Here is a 23,290-nt window from a genome sequence, read left to right on the forward strand (position 1 = left end):
TGCAAGTCCCAGCGTATGTATTTTGTTTATATTTTTATTTATATTTATATTTAACATTTAGTTCTAGTGGTATGTCAGATGATGTTGAGGTGTGTCACACGAATCATGACGTCTATCCGGTTCTGGACCCCTGTAGTACACAGGACTGCTCTGCTCGGAGTAAAACAGGAGAACGCAGTGGAAAGTAAGATGCCTTTTAATAGGCGTTTCGTATCGCCCTCTATTTTATCATTGTGGTATGTTTGAATGAATGAACGAACCGGTGTCGTCATAGCAAATAAAAACTTGGTCAGTCTACCGTATCATTAAACATGTTATGCTAGTTACTTAGCTAGTTGCCCAATGCTAACAGTTACCATTTTAGCTTCCTATGCCATGTCATCAATTCAAATGAAGTTGACCCGTCAGGTGATGACAGCTCATAGTGGACCATTAACTGATCAGCATATTATTTGTTAAACTAACGTTACTTCTATTCAAAAGTCACATCAGTTAGCCAGTTAGCTGTGGCTTAATGGCAACACAGACATGGTATAAGTTACTAACGTTAGCCAAATAGCAGGACAACGTAGTCAGGTACCCTAGCCAGTTAGCTATGCTATCCTTCTTAGTTTAAAACTGACATTAATCTTAACGTTGACATGGTACAGCAGTTTTTCAGTGACTGTGTAGTCACTGATATAACTTTATTGTGTTGTACACAGAAGTACATTGTAAACTACTTAGGAGAGTCACTCAGCTTGTTACCATTGATTTGCCATGCTATATTTTTCTCAGGTGTCTCTAGTAGTTTGTGAGTAGAACATCCTATGTATGTGTTGCCCGGAGAAACGTGAGAATGGCAGATGACAAGGATGTATTGCGTGATGTCTGGTTCGGGAGGATTCCAACGTGTTTCATGCTGTACCAGGACGAGGTCACTGAGAGGGAGGCTGAGCCCTTTTATGTGGGTATTTGCACACCCTTATTGTGATTTAGTGGGGAAATGATTACCTAATTTCCACATTTTCATTGCTTTTCTTGTCTGGAAATGTCTTAGGTAAGAGTTATTATTAGTTACCCTGAAATCAATAGCATACCTGAGTACAGCTAGATGTTTGTGGCCTAGGTGATATTGCTACTTAAATCTCCAATACTGCATTATTGCAGCCTAGCTTCTCAATTAAAATATAATAGAACATATCTTATATTCTGAAGAAGTGTTTCATATAGTTATGTGAAATAAACTAGTTCTGAAAATGTACTGCATATGCCATGTAGTAGGCTAAATATGTGTTCTGTTATCTTAAATTCCTACCCTGATAACCACAGGGTACTTCCCCACTTAGATTCAGTAGAAAACCTTAGTCTGTGTGTTTGTTCAGGCCTACCAGTATATTAAATCATTCACTCACTAATAGGGAATGTGAAAAGGTAACATTATGTAAAATGGCATCATGTGCATGTGATGATGTGTGGTTCAATATCCACAGCTTCTCCTGCCAAGGGTAAGCTATTTAACCCTCGTCACTGACAAAGTGAAGAAGCACTTTCTGAAAGTGATGAAGCAAGAGGATGTTGAGGAGATGTGGTTTGAATACGAGGGGACACCTTTGAAATGGTTAGTGGCTTTTACATCTTTATTTGGAGGATGTCATGTCAAATGTTATCCGTGGCCTACTGGTTAGGGAATCCAAAGGGTGGCCAATTTGTGGGTCCTCCCAGTGAGCCAGATCCGCTTCAATTGAATGGGCCCCATATCCCTCCACTGATTTTTTAAAACATTGGTTTGGTAGTTTTATCATAATCTTGCTATTAACCAAGAAACAGCACTAACAGTTAGTGAAGGTACCAGTCATGCATTTCAAAACAAAATACTGTAGTTGCTGATTCGTTAAGTTCTGTCAATATTCCATTATTGCCTCTCAACATACAACGACTTAATGATATCTTGACCATATATTTAGAATTTATTTTGAAAACACAAAAGTAGTAGTCATTTAAGTGCAATGATGATGATCTGTAATCATTGTTTAATACATACCATTTATCTTTCAGCCATCATTAAGACATGGCTAAAAATGTATACAGATATGTCAATCCTTCCGTTGCTTAAAACGCCAGCATATAGCTGGTTAAACTTGTCTGATCGCGTGCATTTTTGTGCCATTTCAACTGTCTGCACTCAGGCAAGTCAAGAACTGATGTTTTAGTGAAGCTCAATCCAAACTTGGAGAGATAAATGGAAATGCATTGAATGTCAACAAAGCGCTGTGTTACAGTATGCTTACACTTACAGTACGCTCAGTAGTTTTGAACGACACCACAGCAGTGATCTCTAACTTCCCACCGGCCTATAATCACCAGCCACTACTGCCACTAGACTATCTGGATTCTGAGGATGCCTGTTCAGACCTAACCTCACACAGAACTGCTTCCGAGGGGCCAGTCACACGATTAAAATTCATTGAATGCCTTTAATAGTGAGGGAATAAATCAATCTTTATTGCTTGTTAGATTATCTACCTCTTTATTCCAAAGAGATAGACATCGTGTTCATATGTCCAAAGCAAAGCATGATCCAACTTATTGATTTGACAAAATATTCAGACGCATTATGTTTTATTGACACAAGGGGGCAGTATTGGCTTGGCCAGCGCTGGATGGAAACAGGCATAGTCAGCATATTATGTGATGCTTATGCCTTCAGTTCACAGTTCTGTTGCAGTGTAAAAAGCAAGAGTATAATTTGGTTTAACAAGTATGAAATTGGAGACAGTTGAATTGAGAGATTTAATTCAACAAAAGTATTTGGTTCACCTCAGAGTCCCCTCATAGTGTTTCTGTATTATTATTATTATTAGTAGTAGTAGTAGCATTTCAATCATCTCACATCAAAATATTTATTTTTTTAGAAATGAGATTCATTGATCATGACCTGATCTTTTGTTTACTCTTATCTTTGAAGGCATTACCCAATTGGAGTGTTGTTTGATCTACACGCATCGAACACTGCCCTACCCTGGAGCGTCACGGTGCACTTTAAGGTACGTTCTTCATTCAGGTCTATAACTCACTCTCTGATGAGAGTCATTACTGGATTATTGGCTAAATACATTTTGTATAAATAGATAGATTGATAGATTGATAGATAGATAGATAGATAGATAGATACATGCATACATTGATACATAGAGACATTCAGTTATTCATCAATTTCTTCCTCTGACCCATCCATGGTTAGTGAACACACACACACACTCACACACACTAGGACCAGTGAACACACAGTGAGTAGTGAGCACACACAAACACCCGGAGCAGTGGGCAGCCATTGTTGCGGCACCCAGGGAGGAGTTAGGAGTAGGGTTGCAAAATTCCGGGAATTTTCAAAGTTGGAAACTTTCCATGGGAATTAACGGGAATATACGGAAATTAATGGGAATAAACTGGGAATTTTTAAAATGGCAAGTTAGTCTATAACAGGGAACTTAAATGTAGTGGACAAAACCCCATCTTGCAGCATAATATTTGTTAAAACAACCTGATTTAATGCAATTTCAGCCACATTTCTACCTTGCACATACGTCAATCTCATGCACACAGCAATCAGCATAGGCTACTAGACATAAAAGAAACCTATGGTGCGTTCATGTGCATTGGGAAAACCCATTCCTAGTAAAATTCCTAGTAAAAAAATGTCATCTCATGTGGGAATAACTGGTGTGAAACTGGGGGAAGTTTGCAAACAGAGTTGCCCAGTTATGGGCTTGTCGTCACTTTTGTCCGTCACTCAATGATAGTCAGTCAATGTTCCAACCAATTGGATTTTGTTGTTGAGTGGCATGGTGTATCTTGGGCAGTTCAGTGGTTCCTGTGTTGCTATCTTAGGCTAGTAAACCATAGGCAGAGAATGGGATTCCCGCTAGCATGGTAGCTAGTTTTGTATGCTAAGCTAAGCGAAAATACGAACAAACAAATCATATTGCTTATTACGAAACAAAATGTTAATGTCTGTATATGAAACAGTAGGAATTACCAAAAATTCCCAGTTAATTCCCGTAAATTCTTATTAATTCCCATAATTTCCTTTAATTCCATAAAAAGTTTCCAATTTGGAATATTTCCAAAATTCCCCAGCTTAACTTCCCATGGAAAGTTTTTTTTTTAATTTTTCGGCCCTTTGCAACCCTAGTTAGGAGCCTTACTCAAGGGCACATCAGTCTTGGATGATTCCCAGTCTAATTCCCTAACCAGTCTGCCACGGTCAGGAGTGAAGAGTTGTGTGATGGAGTCATTATATTGTGGTCTAGTATAGTTTGATTTTTCAGCCTTTCATGTGGATCTTTAGTGCTTTAAGCTTTAACTGATTCCAGGAGTCATCAGCACCTACATCAGGCGTGTCCCTGACATGAAAGGAATAGATTTTTATTAGTAGTGCGGCACTCTTCTGAGAACCTCCATTAGCTTGGTGATTCCACCTCCTCACTCTTAACGATTTTAGTTACTCGAAAAGCAGCAATGTCTCATTTACTGTTTCTTGCTGATCTGTGTGGACAAGCACAGATTTCTTGTGTTTTCCACTTGGTTTCCTACATTCTCCACGGGGGCAGCCGTGGCCTACTGGTTAGTGCTTCGGACTTGTAACCGGAGGGTTGCCGGTTTGAACCCCGAGCAGTTGGAACGGCTGAAGTGCCCTTGAGCAAGGCACCTAACCCCTCACTGCTCCCCGAGCGTCGCTGTAGCAGGCAGCTCACTGCGTCGGGATTAGTGTGTGCTTCACCTCACTGTGTGTTCACTATGTGCTGAGTGTGTTTCACTAATTCATGGGATAAATGCAGAGACCAAATTTCCCTCACGGGATCAAAAGAGTATATATACTTACACTAAATAGTACTATATATATATATATATATATATATATATATACTTATACTCATACTCCTTGATTCCTCATGCTTCTGGTCTGTGCTTTGTAGAGTTTCCCTGAGCGGGACCTGCTTCACTGCCCATCCAATTCTGTGATCGAAGCCCACTTCATGTCTGGCATCAAGGAGGCTGATGCACTCAAGCACAAGGGCCAGGTGATCAACGACATGCAAAAGAAAGACCACAAGCAGCTGTGGATGGGCCTTCAGAATGGTGCGTCATGAAATCTCTCTCTCTCTGTCTCTCTCTCTCCTGAAATCTAAGAGTGAATTCTCTAAAACCATTTCATAACAGAGCTCAAAGGCGCAGAGAATTGTGTAGGCGCACAACAGCCCCCATCTATTTTCATAACTGGATTTATGGCTTAGCAGTAGGTTTTTAGAAACAACAGAGATCCCCCCTCGCCCCTGCCAGCGGGTCCCTGAGTACAAACTGGGTTTAGGAAGCATCTCCACCACAGACTCCGACAACCATCTACGCCCGTGGTGTGAGACGGAGGGGGAGGGGTTAGTGGTAAGGCGAGAGAGTCACATTTGCTGACTGCGGAACTGAGGTCAGCTCACCTGGGAGCGTGTTAATGTGTCAGCCGTGGTGGTGGGGAAGCAGGCCGTGAACACCCACGTGGGAGTGTGAAGGGTTCCCGTGTGCTCTGTGCCGTGAGGCATAGCTCCGTGTGGCTTGGCTCAGCTGATCCTCTTACTCTCACCTCAGCGCAGCTGCCAGCTCATAATAACCCTCCACTTAAATAGTCAAGAGTTCAAGCACAAAAGTGAAGGTCTCCCGACAACTTTTACTCACGATTTGAGCATCCATTTCAGATCAAGATTGCAATCCTAATGTTCTCACTGGGAGGTTATAGTTTGCAGTGTGAATTTTTTTATTTTTTTTTTATCTTCTTTCTTTTCTTCAGATAAATTTGACCAGTTCTGGGCCATGAATCGAAAGCTGATGGAATATCCAACTGAGGAAGGAGGCTTCCGCTACATACCTTTCAGGATATACCAGGTACCCCATGAACCTTCTCTGCTGAAACAGCAGCAGCATTGCAGGCTCTTCTGGGCCTCTATGTCATATTTTGGTCAAGCCTGAGTGTCCCATACTTTGGGGGGAGAATGACCCAGGCCATATTCTGAGCTGTTGCTTGTCGATCCATACTCAACTGTTACTTGCTCTACTTCACTGACTGTGCAGCTCCTCTGAGAAAGAAAGTTTGGGTTCGTGGCAGTTGTAGGCTTGTCCCAGCAGAGGGCACCATATGAGCTGTAGAATGATTGCTTGGTACCCCATTGGTTGCCACGGTCAGACAAGTGCAGATGCATAATGAGATGCCTTCAGCATGTAGTGTCATCAGATATGACTGTCTACTGTGTGTTCACTAACCATCTGCATGTCATGAGGTGGTGGTAGCAGAGTAGCTAAGGAGCTAGGCTAGCATGCAGTAGTAGTAGAAAGCTGTGGGTTAAATTTCTGTTGCCACCGATGTGACCTTGAGCAAGGCACTTAACCCCAAGGTGCTCTGGGGAGAATGGCCCTTGCAATAATTGTAAGTCGCTTTGGATAAAAGCATCAGCTAAATAAATTAACAATTCTAAAGTATAGAAAGTATTTCTCTTGATGTTAACCTGTTGCACTAGTGTATGGTGTCCACTGTTAAGTTTATATTCATTTTTTAGCATTGTCAGTAGTTAGCCCACGTGGAGAATGGCGTGCATATCAATGTGTGACTAATATCCTTTGTGAGAAGCTGTAAGACGTGCTGGAACTGGTTTTCATGTCTGCCTTCATACTCTATATGTTTATGATGAAATATGTATTGGAAATGTGTATTGGAAGATGTGAAAATCACAAGCAATGGTGCAACCCATCTGTACAGTATGGGTTACAGATTTAGACCGTAGATGTTGTTACTATAGTGTGGAGTTGAAATTCGAGGTGTATTTATTAGCTTTAGATGTGTAAACATATCAACCCTAATTTGCATATGAATGCAATGTTAAGTTAGCCCACTGCTTTATGAGAGCTAGTGGTCTCTGAAAATGCATTTGAAACCATAATCAAAGCCGTTTGATAAAATGTTGGGACATTGTGTAAATGCAAATAAAACAGAAGGTGATAATCTACAAATCTTGTAAACCCATAGCTGCAAATAGGACATGGACAACATATGAAGTAGATAATGACAAATTTGATTATTTCATGTTTTGAATTTGATGCCAGCAACATCTTTCAATAAAAGTGGAGACAGGGGCATGTTTACCATTGCTACTTTACCTCTTCATACATTCTGTAAATGTTTAGGAATTCAGGACACCACTGTCCAATTCCCTCCTTTTTTCTTTGGTGGTGCAAAAGACCAGCACTGCTTGTGGCTAAAATCACTAATGTCTTTATATTATATTTATTTGGACCTTGCCCTATAGCGTAGGCTAGGTGGATTGCTTACCATAGCCATGCTGGTCCGTTTTACATTAGATCATCAGATAAAGCACTGTAGTATAGCTTGGACAATTTATGTGGCTAAAATTTGGTCTAGGCTTGCTGTTGTAGTTTTTCCTACCAGTTTGCTGTTTAAACTCAGTTGACAGACGCCGCTCTGAACTCTCCTGCCAACACCAGTTACCTTTCCTGCTTGTTCTCTCATCAGGTGCGATGCAGGGAAGCTTTCTCAGAGCAGACTTGACTCACTGGAGTAAACAAACGTTTTAATGATAGTTTTCCTCTTCAATGAGCAATTACCGGCAGACACACTGAACTGTAGGCATGGAAATGGAAGTATTAAACTCTGGTCGCTATCAAACTACTTCTCTCTGTTTCACAAGCTGTATACTTCCTGAACTACGTTACCCATAATGCTGTTACACACACGGTTACATCGCTATACCCAGAATGCCTTGCATGTCTTTAAACACCACAAAACAACACAACAACACAACACTTTTTGTAAATATATAAATTTGCATACTTATGTACTTGTAATATTTTGAATTTCACTCTCCCACCATGACAAATAAACAATAATCATGAGTGAGAGTTAAACACCATGACAGTGGAAATTATATGTCACATCTGCTATATATACTTAATGTCTTCTTTAGCAAAATTGTCTGTGAGACACTGAGTTGATGAGTGAGGTGGTAAGGCATGAATTGATATTGCAAATGGAGCAAAAGGGCGGCCATGGTTCACAAACCCATGGTTCGGTTCATATCACGGTTTTAGGGTTACGGTTTTCGGTTCTTGTTGTTATTTTTTCTTTTAATCTTTAACACTTCAGAAATATTATACTTCAACATGATATATAGCTTAATTATCCACAATTTAGGCTGCAGTATTAAAAATAGTTTTATCATGTAATAATGCACAAAGAATTTTACTTGACTTTAAGCACATCATTGAGACCATCTCTGAGAAAAGGAAACGTTAGATCATCCATGTAAGGACAACCCTATTTTATTTTCAAGGGCTTTTGAGATCTGGGGTTATTACCTTACAGTAAAATGAATTACCCTACTATACGTCACCGCTGCACACATGAGAGTTCGTCAGGGACACTGGAGGAGGGGCTGCTTACATAGCCTACTCCCCTTAATTATTGCAAATATAGACTTGCTTGCGACTTAATTTTTTGTGAGTGCTACTTGTTAATATTTGGGGGAACTGCGAATAAGGGGCTGCGATTGCGAATGAACTGCAGAAACAATATATTTATATAATATACAATATATAAGTATTATATTGTTTTGTATTTGTATGTCGCTAACCATAACCATATTATCATACGTCAAATTAAATCCAAAATGTTACCATACTCTAATGATTTACGAACCGCGCCACGCCTAGGCACGCCTGTTATTGGGGCATTCTTTTGCTGAAGAGGGCGGGTTTTCGAACGTAATTGGGTGGAAATGACTCAATCCAGTGGGATGCACAACCAGAGGTTGTATGCCATTATGAGGCTTGTTTCTGTTCTTGCTTAACTCAAGTTCCACAGAAGTTCACTTCTGTCTGACTCACATGACGTGAACACAGTGCCCGTCTTCTGCTAGACTCACATGACGTGAACACAGTGCCCGTCTTCTACCAGATTCACATGACGTGAACATTGCCTACCTGCAATAGGCTATCACTTCACTGCTTGACACTACCCCACATGGAGAAATGTTGCACATTAACAATGGAGAGAACCTTTCAGAAATTATTTATTGTCCGATTGGGTGAGCAAAACCATAGCTTTTGGTGAACGGAGATGCAGATCATCCCCCTAATTTATTTGCACCATAAGCTATTTGCTACAATATTTACATCTGTTACAACAAGTCGTGACTTATGCTCATTAAACTTTTAATTTAGGCTACAACAGCCTAATGTCGAGTAGCGTAGGTGAGACCCATGTCTGTATCACTGGGTTATTAATGCATGATAGGCCTACGCTATAATATCTAATTTGTAAGGAAATGTAAAAGACATAGATTAGACTAATGACAAAACTGTAACAATAAAATCATTATTGCAAAGGTAATTGTGTTGCATAGGCTGTACCAGCTTAGTGTCAATTCAAAGACCTATTACCATTTTTTGGATTAGATTAGTCAGTCTCTATACTGTTTTCATGGACAGCAAGAATCCGCTTTGATCGTTGTTTGTTGCTTATCTCCAGTGGTTCAACAGTTTCACTTGCGCAGATACGCACACACATTGAATGAATGCTCCCACCACAACCCCCCAATGATTTCACTCTTTATTTGATAGCACTACATTAAGAAATATTTCCTAATCTGGAAAATGTTTGGTTTAATTTTCTTTTGGTCCGCAGTTCCATGATACCATTCAATTGTGCCACAAATTAGGCCTATCCGCGGACCAGCAATCTCCTTGTCCAGGAGGCCCAGATAAAGCAAGCTCTGTGAACAGAATACTGTTGCATGTCCAGTGTAGCCATGGGTCTGTCTACACGGAAAATGACAAGTGTCTTGATAAGGAACTCTTCACGAACTCTTCACTCAACACATGGCAAAGCAAGCATCTTTGGTGCAAGTGGTTCCCGAGTAATACAGTTTTGAAATTGCAACAGATTTCTACATGGTCTCCAACTTTGGGCCCAAATTATAATGTATTCTCATCTAAACTACAGTATGTATGTCAGTATAAATATTTTTGTAAATTGCTTAGCCAGAGTATCCCACCATCATGGTTCTTCCTATATTGCCAGATTCCAGACAATCCCACTTACAAACACACACACACACATACACATATATAATGCAAAAATATGAAGAAAAAAATCATGACACACAAATTATTTTTTGACTTCTTTTCTTAATATAAAGGCTGACATAAGACATATTATATAAGACAAATATTATCACATCATACTTTCCCAGATATGGGTAGCCCAGACTGTCCTGAAAATTGAAGATATAGCATAGATGGCCATTACAATGGCCAGTATAACAAGCTTATCTTTTAACTAGCTGGTTATTAACTGCTAGATTAACTAGCTGGTTAGCTGCTAGCTAACACAGGTGACCACTAGGCTACTGCATAATTTCATGGAGTGCACTATGTACACTATTTTTGACCATTTCTGAATTGTGGAACTCAGGAAATATGCTTTGTGGTTATGAACTTATTGCAGTATCATCATAACTATTCCACCTGTGTATGCATGGTTAAATTTTTGAAGCGCAAAATAGGTTACAGCAGAAATATTTCCATCCATATATAAAACTAAGCAAGTCTAACCTCTGAATTTCTTTTTAAAGTGCACCAGATTGATGCATGTAAATCTTAAAATATACAAAAAAAATTCTTATGGGGGAGCATGCCCCTGGACCCCCCGAGGGGGGCTTGTGCCCCAGTGCAGCTCTACGTCTAGTGACGCCCCTGAGTCCAAGGTTTGGTTGCTATTCAAACTTGTTTCATGATCTAGTGCCAAGACTAGATATCGTATTTGTGGAAGCACTCCTTCGCAATGAGTGGGAAGTCATCTTGATTGATACTTACCCCCCTTAACCCACCAGCTTATTGACATAAATTACATGGAATGAATTGACTGCCAATTATAGGCTGGGTATTACATTTAGCTCTCTGTTCTTGGTAATACTGTCATTCTCTCTCTCTCTCTCTCCCTCTCTCTCCTTCCCCGTCTCTATCCATCTCTTTCGAGGTAAAGGAAAGGCTGGTGATGCTCCAGTCCCTGTCACCATGTGGTCCTTCGGCAGGTCAGGTGTCAGGTGGTAGACTGAAAAGAAAAGTGTGGTGGCTCAGGTGCATTGTGCTCTCATCTGTATTAATGGGGCCTTTTGTTTGATGCCACACTCAATAATTAATGGCCACCCATTTTAAAAATGCAGCGAAATAGCTGTCACTTCTCACACTCTTTACCTGCTGTCCGAGGCCCTGTGCGTTACATCCCGGGGGAACGTAGCTTCCTGCCAGTGAGTCAGAGTTTCTGGAAACCGGATCGGCGCCGAGACAGCCCGCGCTGTTCACCCGCTCTCCCGTCCGCGTCTCGTGGCCAGGTGTTAGTTACACAGCGGCGACACCCGAGCAGTGCGGGCCACGGTTTCCTTTTCACGGCCCCGCGCCGGGACGCCTATTGTCTGTCGGTAGGCCCGTTTGTCAGCTCAGACAGCTTAGTGACAGCAGCGCCGGGCCCCGCGTGCCAAGCCCTGACAAAGACGCCTGGAGCGGGCCCAAGCCCAAACGCTCCTCTGTGAGCTCAGATTAAGAGATCCGGACCATCTCATTAGCTTTGGACTCTCACGCCACCTCACCACCAGTCTTCTGGTGTGCTGATATTAGTTTAGGAATGCCCTTGTTGGCCTATTTGTTTACCTCATCTTCAAAAGTTCTGTTGTTGTTGTTGCTATTGTTGTTTTCAATGAAGGCTGGTTTTGACTAAAGCATAAATAGCTAAAAGGAAAATATATAAATGGAAAATATTTGTACAATCTGGTGTATCTTCAACTTTGTTTAAGAAGTCATACAGATTTTTCTGAGGTTTGTGCTTACGCGGCAAGAATATTGCTCTTGCAGATAATGTAAGCATCTATCTTTAAGCATACTTCCTATCTACAGTTCTTAACAGTTGCACAATGCATGGATCTTTTCAAGCTATCCTTAAGTCTACCCACATGTGGTTTAGTAACATTATAGACATTTGGTGTAACACTACCAAGCTACCTACCTAAAAAACTTTCAAAAACCTTGCTTACATCATCAACATCTTTTGGCGATGTTGCTAGCGATGTTGTGCTGTGAATACCTCTTACATTTTCACGGGGAGATCCATCCCAGACCGCAAGAGCATAGTTCTTCTCAGAGACAAGTTGCCGTAGATTCTGACAGTTCTTTCCATTTTTTCTTTCCTTCTCGTTAAGGCCATGAGCGAGAGGCCCTTCATTCAGAAGCTCTTCCGGCCAGTGTCACCCGAGGGTCAGCCCTACACACTGGGAGACCTTCTGAAGGAGATGTGTCCTTCGGCCCTGCCCCAGGACGGTAGGTACCACACCCACCCCCCCACACCCCCCACCCTCACCCACACACATACGGTCACACTGGGAGACCTTCTAAAGGAGACGTGTCCTTCTGCCATTCCCCAGGATGGTAGGTAAAACACCCACCTCCCCCACCCTCCCCCACACACATACAGTCACACTGGCGTTGTGAAAGTAAAACAAAGTCCAAGCAGAAAAGCGAGGGTTTGATGTAGACATGTCTGTGCCTAGCAGACTTTGAAAAGGGGGCTCTACAGGAAGCTGAAGAAGGAAATCCAGTCTCTTCAAAGCGTGCAAGTGGCACCGTGGTCTATCACTTTTTCTTTTCCCTCTTTTTCTTTAGGAGAACCAACAGCACAGACACACACACACACACACACACACACACACACAAGATAAGAGCAAACTGTGAGATGAGAGCACCAGAGTGGAGAGGACAGAGGGGAAGTGGACCCGACAGGAACAGAGTGATAGAGTGATAGATAGTGATAGAGAGAGAGAGAGTGAAGTGAAGAAAAGAGGGGGAGTGCAAGGAGGCAATGGTGGGGAGAGGTGCAGCCAAAACAGGGGCACTGTCTGCCCCCTCTACGGAGAGGAAGCAGATAAGCAGACAATGGCAGCTGTGGGACAGAGAACCCACACGAGAGACACCAGCATAAGTTTGGGAGGGGGGGGGGGGGCATGAAAGATCGCATGAAAGGCCCTTAGTCATAGCACCCATTTCTTTGTGCGCAAAGGGTGGGGGGGTTGGGTGGGCCCTGATAGAGGGAGTCGTCGCGTGATAAAGGTGAAAGTGGTGCATTGTCTCCAAAGCTATTTTGTTGTGTTCACTTCCCCTCCCTACCAAGGAGATGAGTGGCGATAGAGAGAAAGGGTCTTGGTGTGTTTGGATTCTAAAGCACGAGGGCATTCGCTGGCGGTGTGATGCGTCTCGAGGCGCAGTGTTGTGACTGAGCCGATAAAAGGTGCTTTTCTGTGCCTTTCCGTCTCTGTGCTCTCTCTCTTTTTCATCTCTCAAGGGAGTTTTTGTCATAGTAGATATAACCAGTGATAGCAGTTGTATCTGTTATGACACTACTCAAAAAATGAGTGTGTGGGGGTGGTGGTGGTTTGTTTTGGTGGGTGTTGGTGTGTTTGATTTAGTTCAAAAGTTCGCTGTATTTCCCCTCGATGGCTGCTGTCCACTGTGACGTTCAGGTTTGAAAGCGAAAAAAAGAAATATCATGGTAAATGATAGCAAGATGTGCTGTCTAAGTGGGGGATTCCCACGGCAAGACGAGATGTGTAACCCTGAATTCTGTACCATCTCTTGTCCTCCGCAGTGGAATAGCATCAACAACAACATCTTATGTCAATTACCCTGCCAGGATTCCCAAAAAGCCTCAGAATGTTCCATTCCCTGCTCCCACTAGGAGCCTCATCTAGGACCAGAGTTCAAGTGGGATCAGAGTCAGAGATCCAGTCTCTCCGTTGCCCGTTCCCATCGCAGTGCGTCGTCACGAACGGATGAAACGAAACCTTTCACCCGCAAGGATGGCAATTCTTGCTCCGACCCCAAACCGAAGTGAATTCCCCCTGGTGATAGTTATGAGGAAGTCGGATGTTTTATATTTATCAAGACTGAGAGAGAGAGAGGGAGAGACAGAAGGAGAGAAAGAAAAACCTTTGCGGTGGTATTATTTCAAATAAACGACGAATACAGAAAAATCCCCACCCAAAAAAGAAAGCCTGGTCACAGCCCACGCAACAAGTGGTAAGAAGCCTTGAGTAGGCCCGCCCACCTTCCCGCCACTCGGGTATCAAATAGAGAGCTCCATCAGACAGAGGCCTGGTGAGGCACAGGGGGATTGTGGAGTCACCACAGCCTGCACCACCGTGTTCGGTTGCGGGTGGGGGGTGCTGAAAAGAGTCCCCATAGTTTCAGACCTATGTCTTCTTTTCTCTTCTTGCTGGGGTGGGGTCTGAGGCACAAGCGTTTAATTGAAGTGTTTAGTGATGTTCCAACTCAACCACAACACAGTTTCAGTTGTCCTTCAGGCATCAATGAAGTAATCTGCCTGTCCATGTATCTATCCCTCTGTCTGTCAATTTCTGTATTCATCTAATAGTATATTCATATACCATCCATCCATCCATCCATCCATCCATCCATCCATCCTGGCACAGTAGTCTGATTCTGGATGAACTTGTGAAACTTCTGATTCTCCCTGTCCCTCCTGTGCAGTCCCGTGCTATGGTATGGCAGTCCTGTTCTTGGCCTCTCGGGCTGTGTAATTGCACTCGGACTGTTGGAGAAACACTGTCTTGCGGTCTGGATAAATATGGGTTGGCCACGCTTGAGCTGCCTTCGTGCTTGGCCCTGTTAGCAGTGCAGCGCTCGACCACAGCCCCTGCTCTGAGGGACTGACTGACTATGCGCCAAGGGCTACCGAAGACTGTCTTGGCCAAGCCTTTGCGTTGGCATGCCTTGCCTTGGTGTTACATGTAGTTGCCGATACAAAATAAGCTGGAACCAAAGGTTGGCTGCCAAGACAATCACATCCTGCCTTCAGCCCTGCAGGGTTCCTACGCAGTATGGAAAAGTATGGAATTTGATTTTAGTTATTTCCAGGTCTAGAAGTGGCCGCAATGTCGAGAATATGGTCAGAACATTTTTTGAAAGTTTTGAAATTTGAGTATGGAAAAAGTATGGAATTTTGAAATGGAAAATGTGTAGGAACCCTGGTTCCTTACTTTGGTGTGAGTCACGTTTTTAAAAAAAATATCTGCATTGTGAGTCAAATTTAATTTAATTTAATACTGCGTATAAGTGAAACAAAAAATGAGTCACTCTAATTTTCATACCTACGCTATTCCAAAGCAATACAACACAGCGTGTGAATGGAAGAACCCATGCTGTGTCTCGATAAGTAACCATGTCACCAAGACACCTCCAGTGCCAAAGTAAATAATTGCATTGCTTACCTGTTGTGTGTTCATCTTTTACAGGTGCATTTTATTTGCATGATTGACAACCACATCCTGTGTTGCAATCTTCCAGTGGAGAAATGTGTAAAAAGTGTAGAATGGATTTTTCTGCTGTTGATTTGCATAACCACTCCCCATATGTTAGTACCTGCTCAAGGGGAGAAGCGAGCATAGTGCTGGTCTCAATACAGCTCGTATGAATCCCACCCCCAAATACACACACACACACACAGACACACACACACACACACACACACACACACACACAGATATGAATGACTAACTAGGCGCTGTAAAGACCTCTGAAGCTCGCCTGCAAAACAGCATGGGGATTTTGAATTATCGCACCTTTTGAAACTTTTGCAGGGACTAGAAATCGGAAATACAGGCGTTTTGCTCTACACACTTTTGTTCTCTGCCTTAGGGTGGATACTGTGACCTTCGGTACATTTAGACCGCAAGCATTGATTTTTGCTACCCCAAACTTGCAATGCAACTTGCAGTTAGCTTCAATTAAAGGAAAATTCTAGTTTTTAGCACTTTAAGGCCCTTTTCTGGTTTGTTTTGGATGAACTAGAGTGGTGGACACCGACATTTTGACGATTGGTCCTGTCTCGACTTTTCTGACTTGTTTTGAATCGCCTTTGACTTCTCAGGGTGGCTGGCAATGGGCATACTGTAGTAGGCTACTCAAACATGTCCTAAAACGACCCTTAACGTTCGTTTTTTCAAAACTGTGCAACTCACCGAGTGGTTAGTGGTGTTCTGTCGTGTTTTATTAGGCATTTTGTAAAATCCCATTGATTTCTGTTGGAAGACTCATTGCACGTTGATAGCTGCGCCACCGTCTATGCTTCAGGTTCAAATATTGAGTGGTTGTGAATAGTTGCACAATAGCAAATAAGACGGCTGGAAATCATACATTGCGCCGATATATTTGCTTTTAATAATCAACGAACACCACTAACCACTCGGTGAGTCGCACAGTTTTGAAAACGAACGTTAAGGGTTGTTTTAGGACATGTTTGAGTAGCCTAGTTCATCCAAAACAAACCAAAAAAGGGCCTTAAAGTGCTAAAAACCGGAATTTTCCTTTAACACCCCGATCTCCTTATATGGGAGAAGATGACAGCTTTGGATCCTTTTAGTAGGTGAACTTCAGAGGTCTATTAGGGCTGGATGAACCCCTACCCATACACACACTACACATTACACCAGGGGTGGGCAAACTTTTTGGCTCAAGGGCCACATTGGGTTTTGAAAATTGGCCGGCGGGCCGCACAACAACCCCCCCCCCAACGGCACACGCATAAAAAAGACATTTTTTATAGCCTAATTTCGTATGAAAAGTATTTGTTTTAAAATATTAATTGCTTAAAAATACTGCTAATTTTATGCTGTTTAAAGGTGCCATGTGTAAGAATTGAGGTAAAAATATCCAAAAAATGAGCTACACACATCAAAAGAATGGAAGGAAATAAGGGTGATGATGTCATTAAAAAAATGACAAGGTATAGTGCTGAAGAGATATCAACCTGAATTTGCATGCTAAATTACTAGCCACAGCCCGACAAGTGTCATAATACCAGTTTCGGCCATGGGAGGCAGTATGCGGGTAACATAACCGCCAGCCAAACTGCAAATGCACGTGTCTCGGTTGTTACTCTAGGGTAGACAAACTCACTTTCTGGAGGTATACTGCCCCATCTTTTTTGGAATGTGGAGTATGAATTGATTTTTTGGCAGACATTACACATGGCACCTTTAACAAATGTATAAATTGTGCACTGTCGCTTTAAGAGAGTCGCTTTAATTCACGTTTATTTCTCAATGATCTTCTGCCTGCTCCGCTATGGCTAGTACCTATGGCTGGGCCCTCTCACAGTTTTTAAATGGTCAGTAGTGGGAACTACTGTTGCCTTCATGATTTCCTTTTAAAACTTTCTTATAAGAAGGAGATATCAATTATCAACAATCACAAGCCAGCTGGAACCTGCGGCTCTCTCTCTCCCTCTCGTGAGTGCAGACGCGTTCCCAATTAAATGGATTGCATAATGTTCACGTTAGATCTGCTGCAAAGGAGATAACTAAGAGTTAACTTAGTTTAACATGATGTTATCTCTATTTAACATGATGTTTTGACATTGACATTGTAAACGTTATCTAAGGAGAGTGAAAAGCAGTTTGCAGTAAAGCTAACCAACGTCGTCTCTATCGCAGGAAAAAAATAGCGAGCAGCCTGATAACTAAATGAAATGCTCGGTGGGCCGGATGAAAGTGCTTGGCGGGCCGGATCCGGCCCTCGGGCCGCAGTTTGCCCACCCCTGCACTACACTCACACACTTTCCCTCCACCTCCGTGCTGCCCCTGACCTGTGCTAGTGGTCAGATTACTGTATGTCCCTCTGTAAGCATCTGCTGAGTGCTGGTGTGTTAGAGTGAAACCTGACTCTAACCTGAATGAACATGAAACCTGGAGGAGGTCCGGGCATCCAGGCGAAATCCAGTGGTGGTGGTGGTGATGGTGGTGATTAGAACACAGGAGGTGCCGGGGAAACAGCCCAGGCTTGTGTGGTTATGTTACAAACCACACACAGCCAGTCAAATGCAGTGTGTTGAGGGATGCAAGGTAGCACGATTGTAAGCTTGTGAAGGCCATTAATCACTTTTACACACAGACACACATATTTCCTCTCTCTCTCTCGGTCTCGCTCTCCCACTACACAGATAAACACACCTAGAGGCGAGTGCCTAGGCGCTGGAGAAATCAGCGGGAGCCTCTTCAGGCTTCTGTTTCAGCCTCGGACTCTGACAGAGAGCCTGTATCAAGATGGGTGGCTTATTAGTGTGGTAATGAGAGTTAAGCAGTTAGTTTATCGGAATGTGAAAGTAAGTGTGTGTGTGTGTGTGTGTACGTGGTAGCAAGCTTGATGTATCAATAAGTTGATGGTGTGGGCGGACCCGTGGGTGTTTGTTGTAAGCGCAGTAGGGTTGTGTGTGATGGTGTGTGTGGTATCAATGTGTACAATGGTGTGTGTGTGTGTGTGTGTGCAAGGGTGAATTCCCCTAGCTGTCATAGTGAGAGTGAGAGTGAAGACGCACCCACCCCTCCGCCCTGCGTCTCTCCCATGGGGGAGGAGAGAGGTGAGGGTTCGGAGATAGAGCCTCTGGTGCACTCGCACTATTACTGGCCTCCAGCTCCGTGTCCGTGCATGCCAGGACCTGCTGGCCAGAGTTCTTCACAACTGGGCTCTACGTTTTCGTTTTGAGATGTCTCTCTCTCTCTCTCTCTCTCTCTCTCTCTCTCTCTCTCTCTCTCTCTCTCTCTCAAATCAATTCAAATGGTGCTTTATTGGCATGAAAGAATAAAGTCATTGTTGCCAAAGCACAGGTATAACATGTTAATATCAACTTTACTTTAATATTGGTATAAAGATAAAATGTAATAATGAAAGGGAATAAAATAGATAAATGGTAAATGCTACTAATCTATCTCTCTCTCTCTCACTCTCAGTTGTCACAGTCTCTTACCTATACAAACATCCATTCACAATACACACACTGAGACACACATACACACACACACACACACACACACACACACACACACACACACACACAGAGAGAGATATGCACAACTGTATCTTATTCTGTTTCAAGACCGTCCAGGATTCACAAGCCCTTGAGTTTGCTGGCTCAGTTTGCTACTATTTGGGTTTGCCACCAAAAGCCTGCACACCTCGCTCACTGTTTTTCTGTGTTCCTCTCATCTGTATTTGAATATGCCACAATTTTAACGGCCATCCCGTTATGACGTGTTGATGGTTTGTGGGATATGATCACATGGTGTTTTCTTAATATATATTCTCTCTCTCTCGCTCGCTCTGCCTCTACCTCTACCTCTTTGCAAGTTTATGCACGGTGGGTTGAAACGATCGTTGGCGATTAGTCATAAAGGTCGGTGCGAACTCCACCCCTCTCGCCAGCGCGTCTCCGCCCTCTCCGAGCGAGGTGCTGTGCCTTGAGGGGTGTGGGGTGGGGGGGTTGAACGAGGGGTCAAAGAGGGTGGAGGTGGCGGAGGCTGAAGAGCAAAGGAACCCGACCTCGGATCAAACCCTTGCGGTCACTCCTCACCTCCACCTTTTGCTCTCTCGGTGAGTTTTGACTTTGCAGCCCCAGTTTCCCCAGAAGTAAGGCCCCAGGCTAGATGCCTCTGCAGTGATTAATATCCGTTTTCCACAGATTTTTGAAATTGCGTGTGAGTGGGTGGACAATGGAATTGGGGCTTAGCTCTTCTTTGGAAGTTGCAGACTCTGCTCCAGCACTTTCTGACTCGCTCTTTGTTTTGTGGGAGATATCTGGTAGCGATGTCTTGACTGCCTCGGAAGGTTGTGACCCTCATGCGCCAGTCCACTCACCCCTCCATGCACCCTCCCACACAAAAACGCAGCACCTCCCCTCACCTCAGCCCTCCTCCACAGGTCAGCCCCAGGGAACCAGTTTGTTCAGATTTAATGTCAACAAATAATAGTAGGCTAACGTTGAAGGTGCAGTCAGGGATTCCAAAGGAGATCACGTTGTTTGTGTTTATGTTTATTAGCAGATGCAATTTTGTGCAAAAAACGTAGCCTACATTATGTTAACCAAGGAACCAAATTAAACACGCCAGCGAGGTAACCTTCAGTAGCCTATTCCCAGATGCATTGTTTCGTTTTTGTTATACAGTCAATGCTTTCAAGCCCTGTGTTGCTAACATACCTAGGCTGTGAAACTAAGGTCTAGCCTATTGGTGGGTTTAATTGAATTTGAGTAATAGGATACCAACCATTTACATCTGGAGATAGTTTGTAATTTCTGTAGAGCTCACCAAAATCATAGAAATGATACAAGACACTTATCTCCTATAATCCAAGATCGATTTTCTTCGAGTTGTTAGGCTTTTGAGCATTTATTTTACCAAATGACATGGAAAACAATTCAATTTCATCCACATATCCTTATGTGGATGTGGAGTAGCACAACAACGCTACTACTAAGTTAGCTTAAAACCGTGAGAATCAAGCAAGCCTCACGGGCCGTCACGGCCTTAAAGTGACAGGCACTCAATTCGACCTGCACAGCACCAATACAGAGTGTAATGACATAAAAAAGAGAAGTCTATATAGTTTATACAGTGCTGTGCAAAAGTTAAGACACCCATGCTAAAATTGACTAAAAGGAGGAATATAAATCTTATCTTTTGGAAATTGATCTTAATGCCTTAATTTTAAAAAAAGAGGAGAAATCAAACATATAAGGACATCAATTCTTTTTGAATGTATCATGTATGGTAAATAGATAAATGTTTTTTTAATAATAATGTTTTTTATAATTATATAAATAAATGTCTTAACTTATGCACAGCACTGTACATTCTAAATAGTAATAGTTTGTACAGTGGCCTGTGATTAAGCTTTATTTTTTGTAATTAATTGTAAATAATACTTTTTCTGTTGTGTGTGTTGTGCCATTTCATTTTTGTTTCATTTCATTTTCTAATAATAATGTAAGTAATAATTACTAATTATGTAATGGTGCTCCTGGAAAAATGTCTAGGGGAAACACTGTGTCTTATACAGTAATGTACACATTGTGTACATAGTTCAGGCAGGCCACGGAGTCACGCCAGCAACATGTCAGCAATGGCACAGGCTGAGAAACTGCATGCAGAGCGTCTCACAAGAGTGTTTTGCACCAACGTCTGCATCCACAGCAGAAGGAGGCTCATTTGTTCTTGTCTGCGATCCCTGTTGACCTCTGACCCCTGTGCTGCCCCACTGATGTGGGCTGCCGCGTGTGATGGATAGGCGTGTGTGGCCGTGGCGGCCAGGCTCTGGTCAGGCAGAGGTGAAAGAGGTCCCACTGACCCATCCACAGCGGCGACAGTTACACTCACACACAGGCACTCCCCTTCACTGCCAATTAGCCCAATTCAATTACAGTCAGCTTTCTAGTAAGGCTCTCTCTCTTCTGCCCGTACTCTGCCTCTCTCTCTCTCTTCTGCCCGTACTCTGCCTCTCTCTCTCTTCTGCCCGTACTCTGCCTCTCTCTCTCTCTCCCTCCCTTCCTTGGGACTCTGTCTCATTACCGTTTTGCATCGGTTCTCTTTCTCTGACTCTTTTTGCATCGGTTCTCTCTCTTTGTATACTTTTGTATAATTTCAATTTCAATTTATTGTGCTTATAGAGCGGCAAAACATTACACATGTATCATGGCGCTTTACAGAGTGTAGACAATCAGAGGGGAGAAAAAGAAAAGAAGGCCCATGGGTTACAGGGGCAAGGAAAAACTCCCTAGAATTGGAGATACATATAAGATATAATCTTAGCGTTATTTTACTTTTGCCACGGACCATGAGTGCTGTCTGCTGTCTTTTCCCTCCTCCAACTTCCTGTTGTTTTCCATTTATCTCCCAACTTCTCCAACCTGATTTCTCTCTCTCTCTCTCTCTCTCCCAGATGAGCCAAAGCGATATCAGGTGGTGATTCACGGCATCGAGCCCATGTTGGAGACGCCTGTCCAGTGGCTGAGCGAGCACCTGAGTCACCCGGACAACTTCCTCCACATCAGCATCATCCCGGTGCCCAGCGACTGAGTGGGAACCCTTCTGCGAGTGGCGGAGGGAGGGAGAGGGAGCATCGCCTTGTTTGCCTGATGACCAGGGGTGGTTTGGACGGAGCCTTCGTGTTCGGTCTCTCTCGGTGGAGTGCAAAGCGGTGATGGGTTTTGGGGGGAGGGGGGGTGGGGGGTCAGCGAGCGTGAGGACTCCGTGTGCGATCACCCGCTCTCCACCTCACAGCAGCACTTTGAAAAACTCTCTCTCTCTCTCTCTCTCTCTCTCTCTCTCTCTCTCTCTCTCTCTCTCTCTCACCTCCCCCCTTTTCTGTTTTCTCACATCACTGCGTCACAACGTCTGCTTCCTTCTCTGCATCCTCTGGTTGAAGAGGGTGAGGACATACAGACTCCCTCCCAGCCAGCAGGAGAGGCAGAGGGTGCTATACGATGGAACAAGCTCAACTCCGGGCAGCTCCGGTGCTCACCCCCCCCCCCCCCCCTCTGCCTGGGGCAACTGGAAGGGCAGGATTGGAAAGGAAGACTTGTGGAAAGACTTTAAAAAAAAAAAAAAAAAAAAAAAATGCTTCTGCTGTGCTGCCTAACCTCTGTGCTGTCTTACCCTCCTCTTCCTGGCCACACTCCCAACAGACAGACAGAGAGCCTCAGACAAGTGGGATTCTCCATTAATGTTGCCTTAGTGTCTTGATTCCCCCTTCACACACACACACACACACACACACACACACACACACACACACACACACACAGACAGATGCAGTTCCACAGCGGACGACACAAAGCTTTCTCTGAGTTAGTGTCGTCACACTTGTCTTTTTTTTACTCCTTTTTTTAAATGTTCTCTCGTTCTTTTCCTTTGCCCACAGCAAAGTTATCTCACTTATCTGCTACAGCACACACACACACACACACACTCTCTCTCTCTCTCTCTCTCTCTCTCTCTCTCTCTCTCTCTCTCTCTCTCTCTCTCTCTCTCTCTCTCTCTCTCTCTCTCTCTCTCTTCTGACTTCTCCTCTCTAATTTGAGTGTAATTTACTTCTCGGTCGCCTCAGATCTCCCCTCTCAGATCGCTGTTAATTATCTGTCGGAATCCTGTTTGTCGTTAAATGCGACCACTAAACTGCAGCGCTCGCTGCCAAATCCTGACGGGGGGTTGATTAGAGGCATCACTCATAGCCATGCCATGGGGGGGGCGGCGTGGCGAGAGAGGTGTGAAAATCTGGAATGGAATTCGCCCGTGTCTGTGTCGGCGCCTCTCATGTCATGGATAGACACACACATGCATGCACGCACGCACGCACACAC

At 43.5% G+C, this 23,290-nt stretch overlaps 1 protein-coding gene across 1 annotated transcript; it reads left to right on the forward strand.

Moving 5' to 3' along the window:
• Positions 1 to 66: 66 nt before the first annotated feature.
• atg5 (ATG5 autophagy related 5 homolog (S. cerevisiae)) lies at positions 67 to 22,976 on the forward strand. The gene is made up of 8 exons (XM_042108443.1): positions 67 to 184; positions 778 to 946; positions 1,473 to 1,600; positions 2,948 to 3,026; positions 4,959 to 5,121; positions 5,819 to 5,913; positions 12,291 to 12,408; positions 21,871 to 22,976. The coding sequence occupies exons 2-8, from the start codon at positions 839 to 841 to the stop codon at positions 22,005 to 22,007; spliced, it is 828 nt and encodes a 275-aa protein (XP_041964377.1). The 5' UTR covers positions 67 to 184; positions 778 to 838; the 3' UTR covers positions 22,008 to 22,976.
• The last annotated feature ends 314 nt before the right edge of the window (positions 22,977 to 23,290 follow it).

This window comes from Alosa sapidissima, chromosome 10 (assembly GCF_018492685.1).
Source record: "Alosa sapidissima isolate fAloSap1 chromosome 10, fAloSap1.pri, whole genome shotgun sequence".
In the NCBI taxonomy this organism is placed as follows: Eukaryota; Metazoa; Chordata; class Actinopteri; order Clupeiformes; family Clupeidae; genus Alosa; species Alosa sapidissima.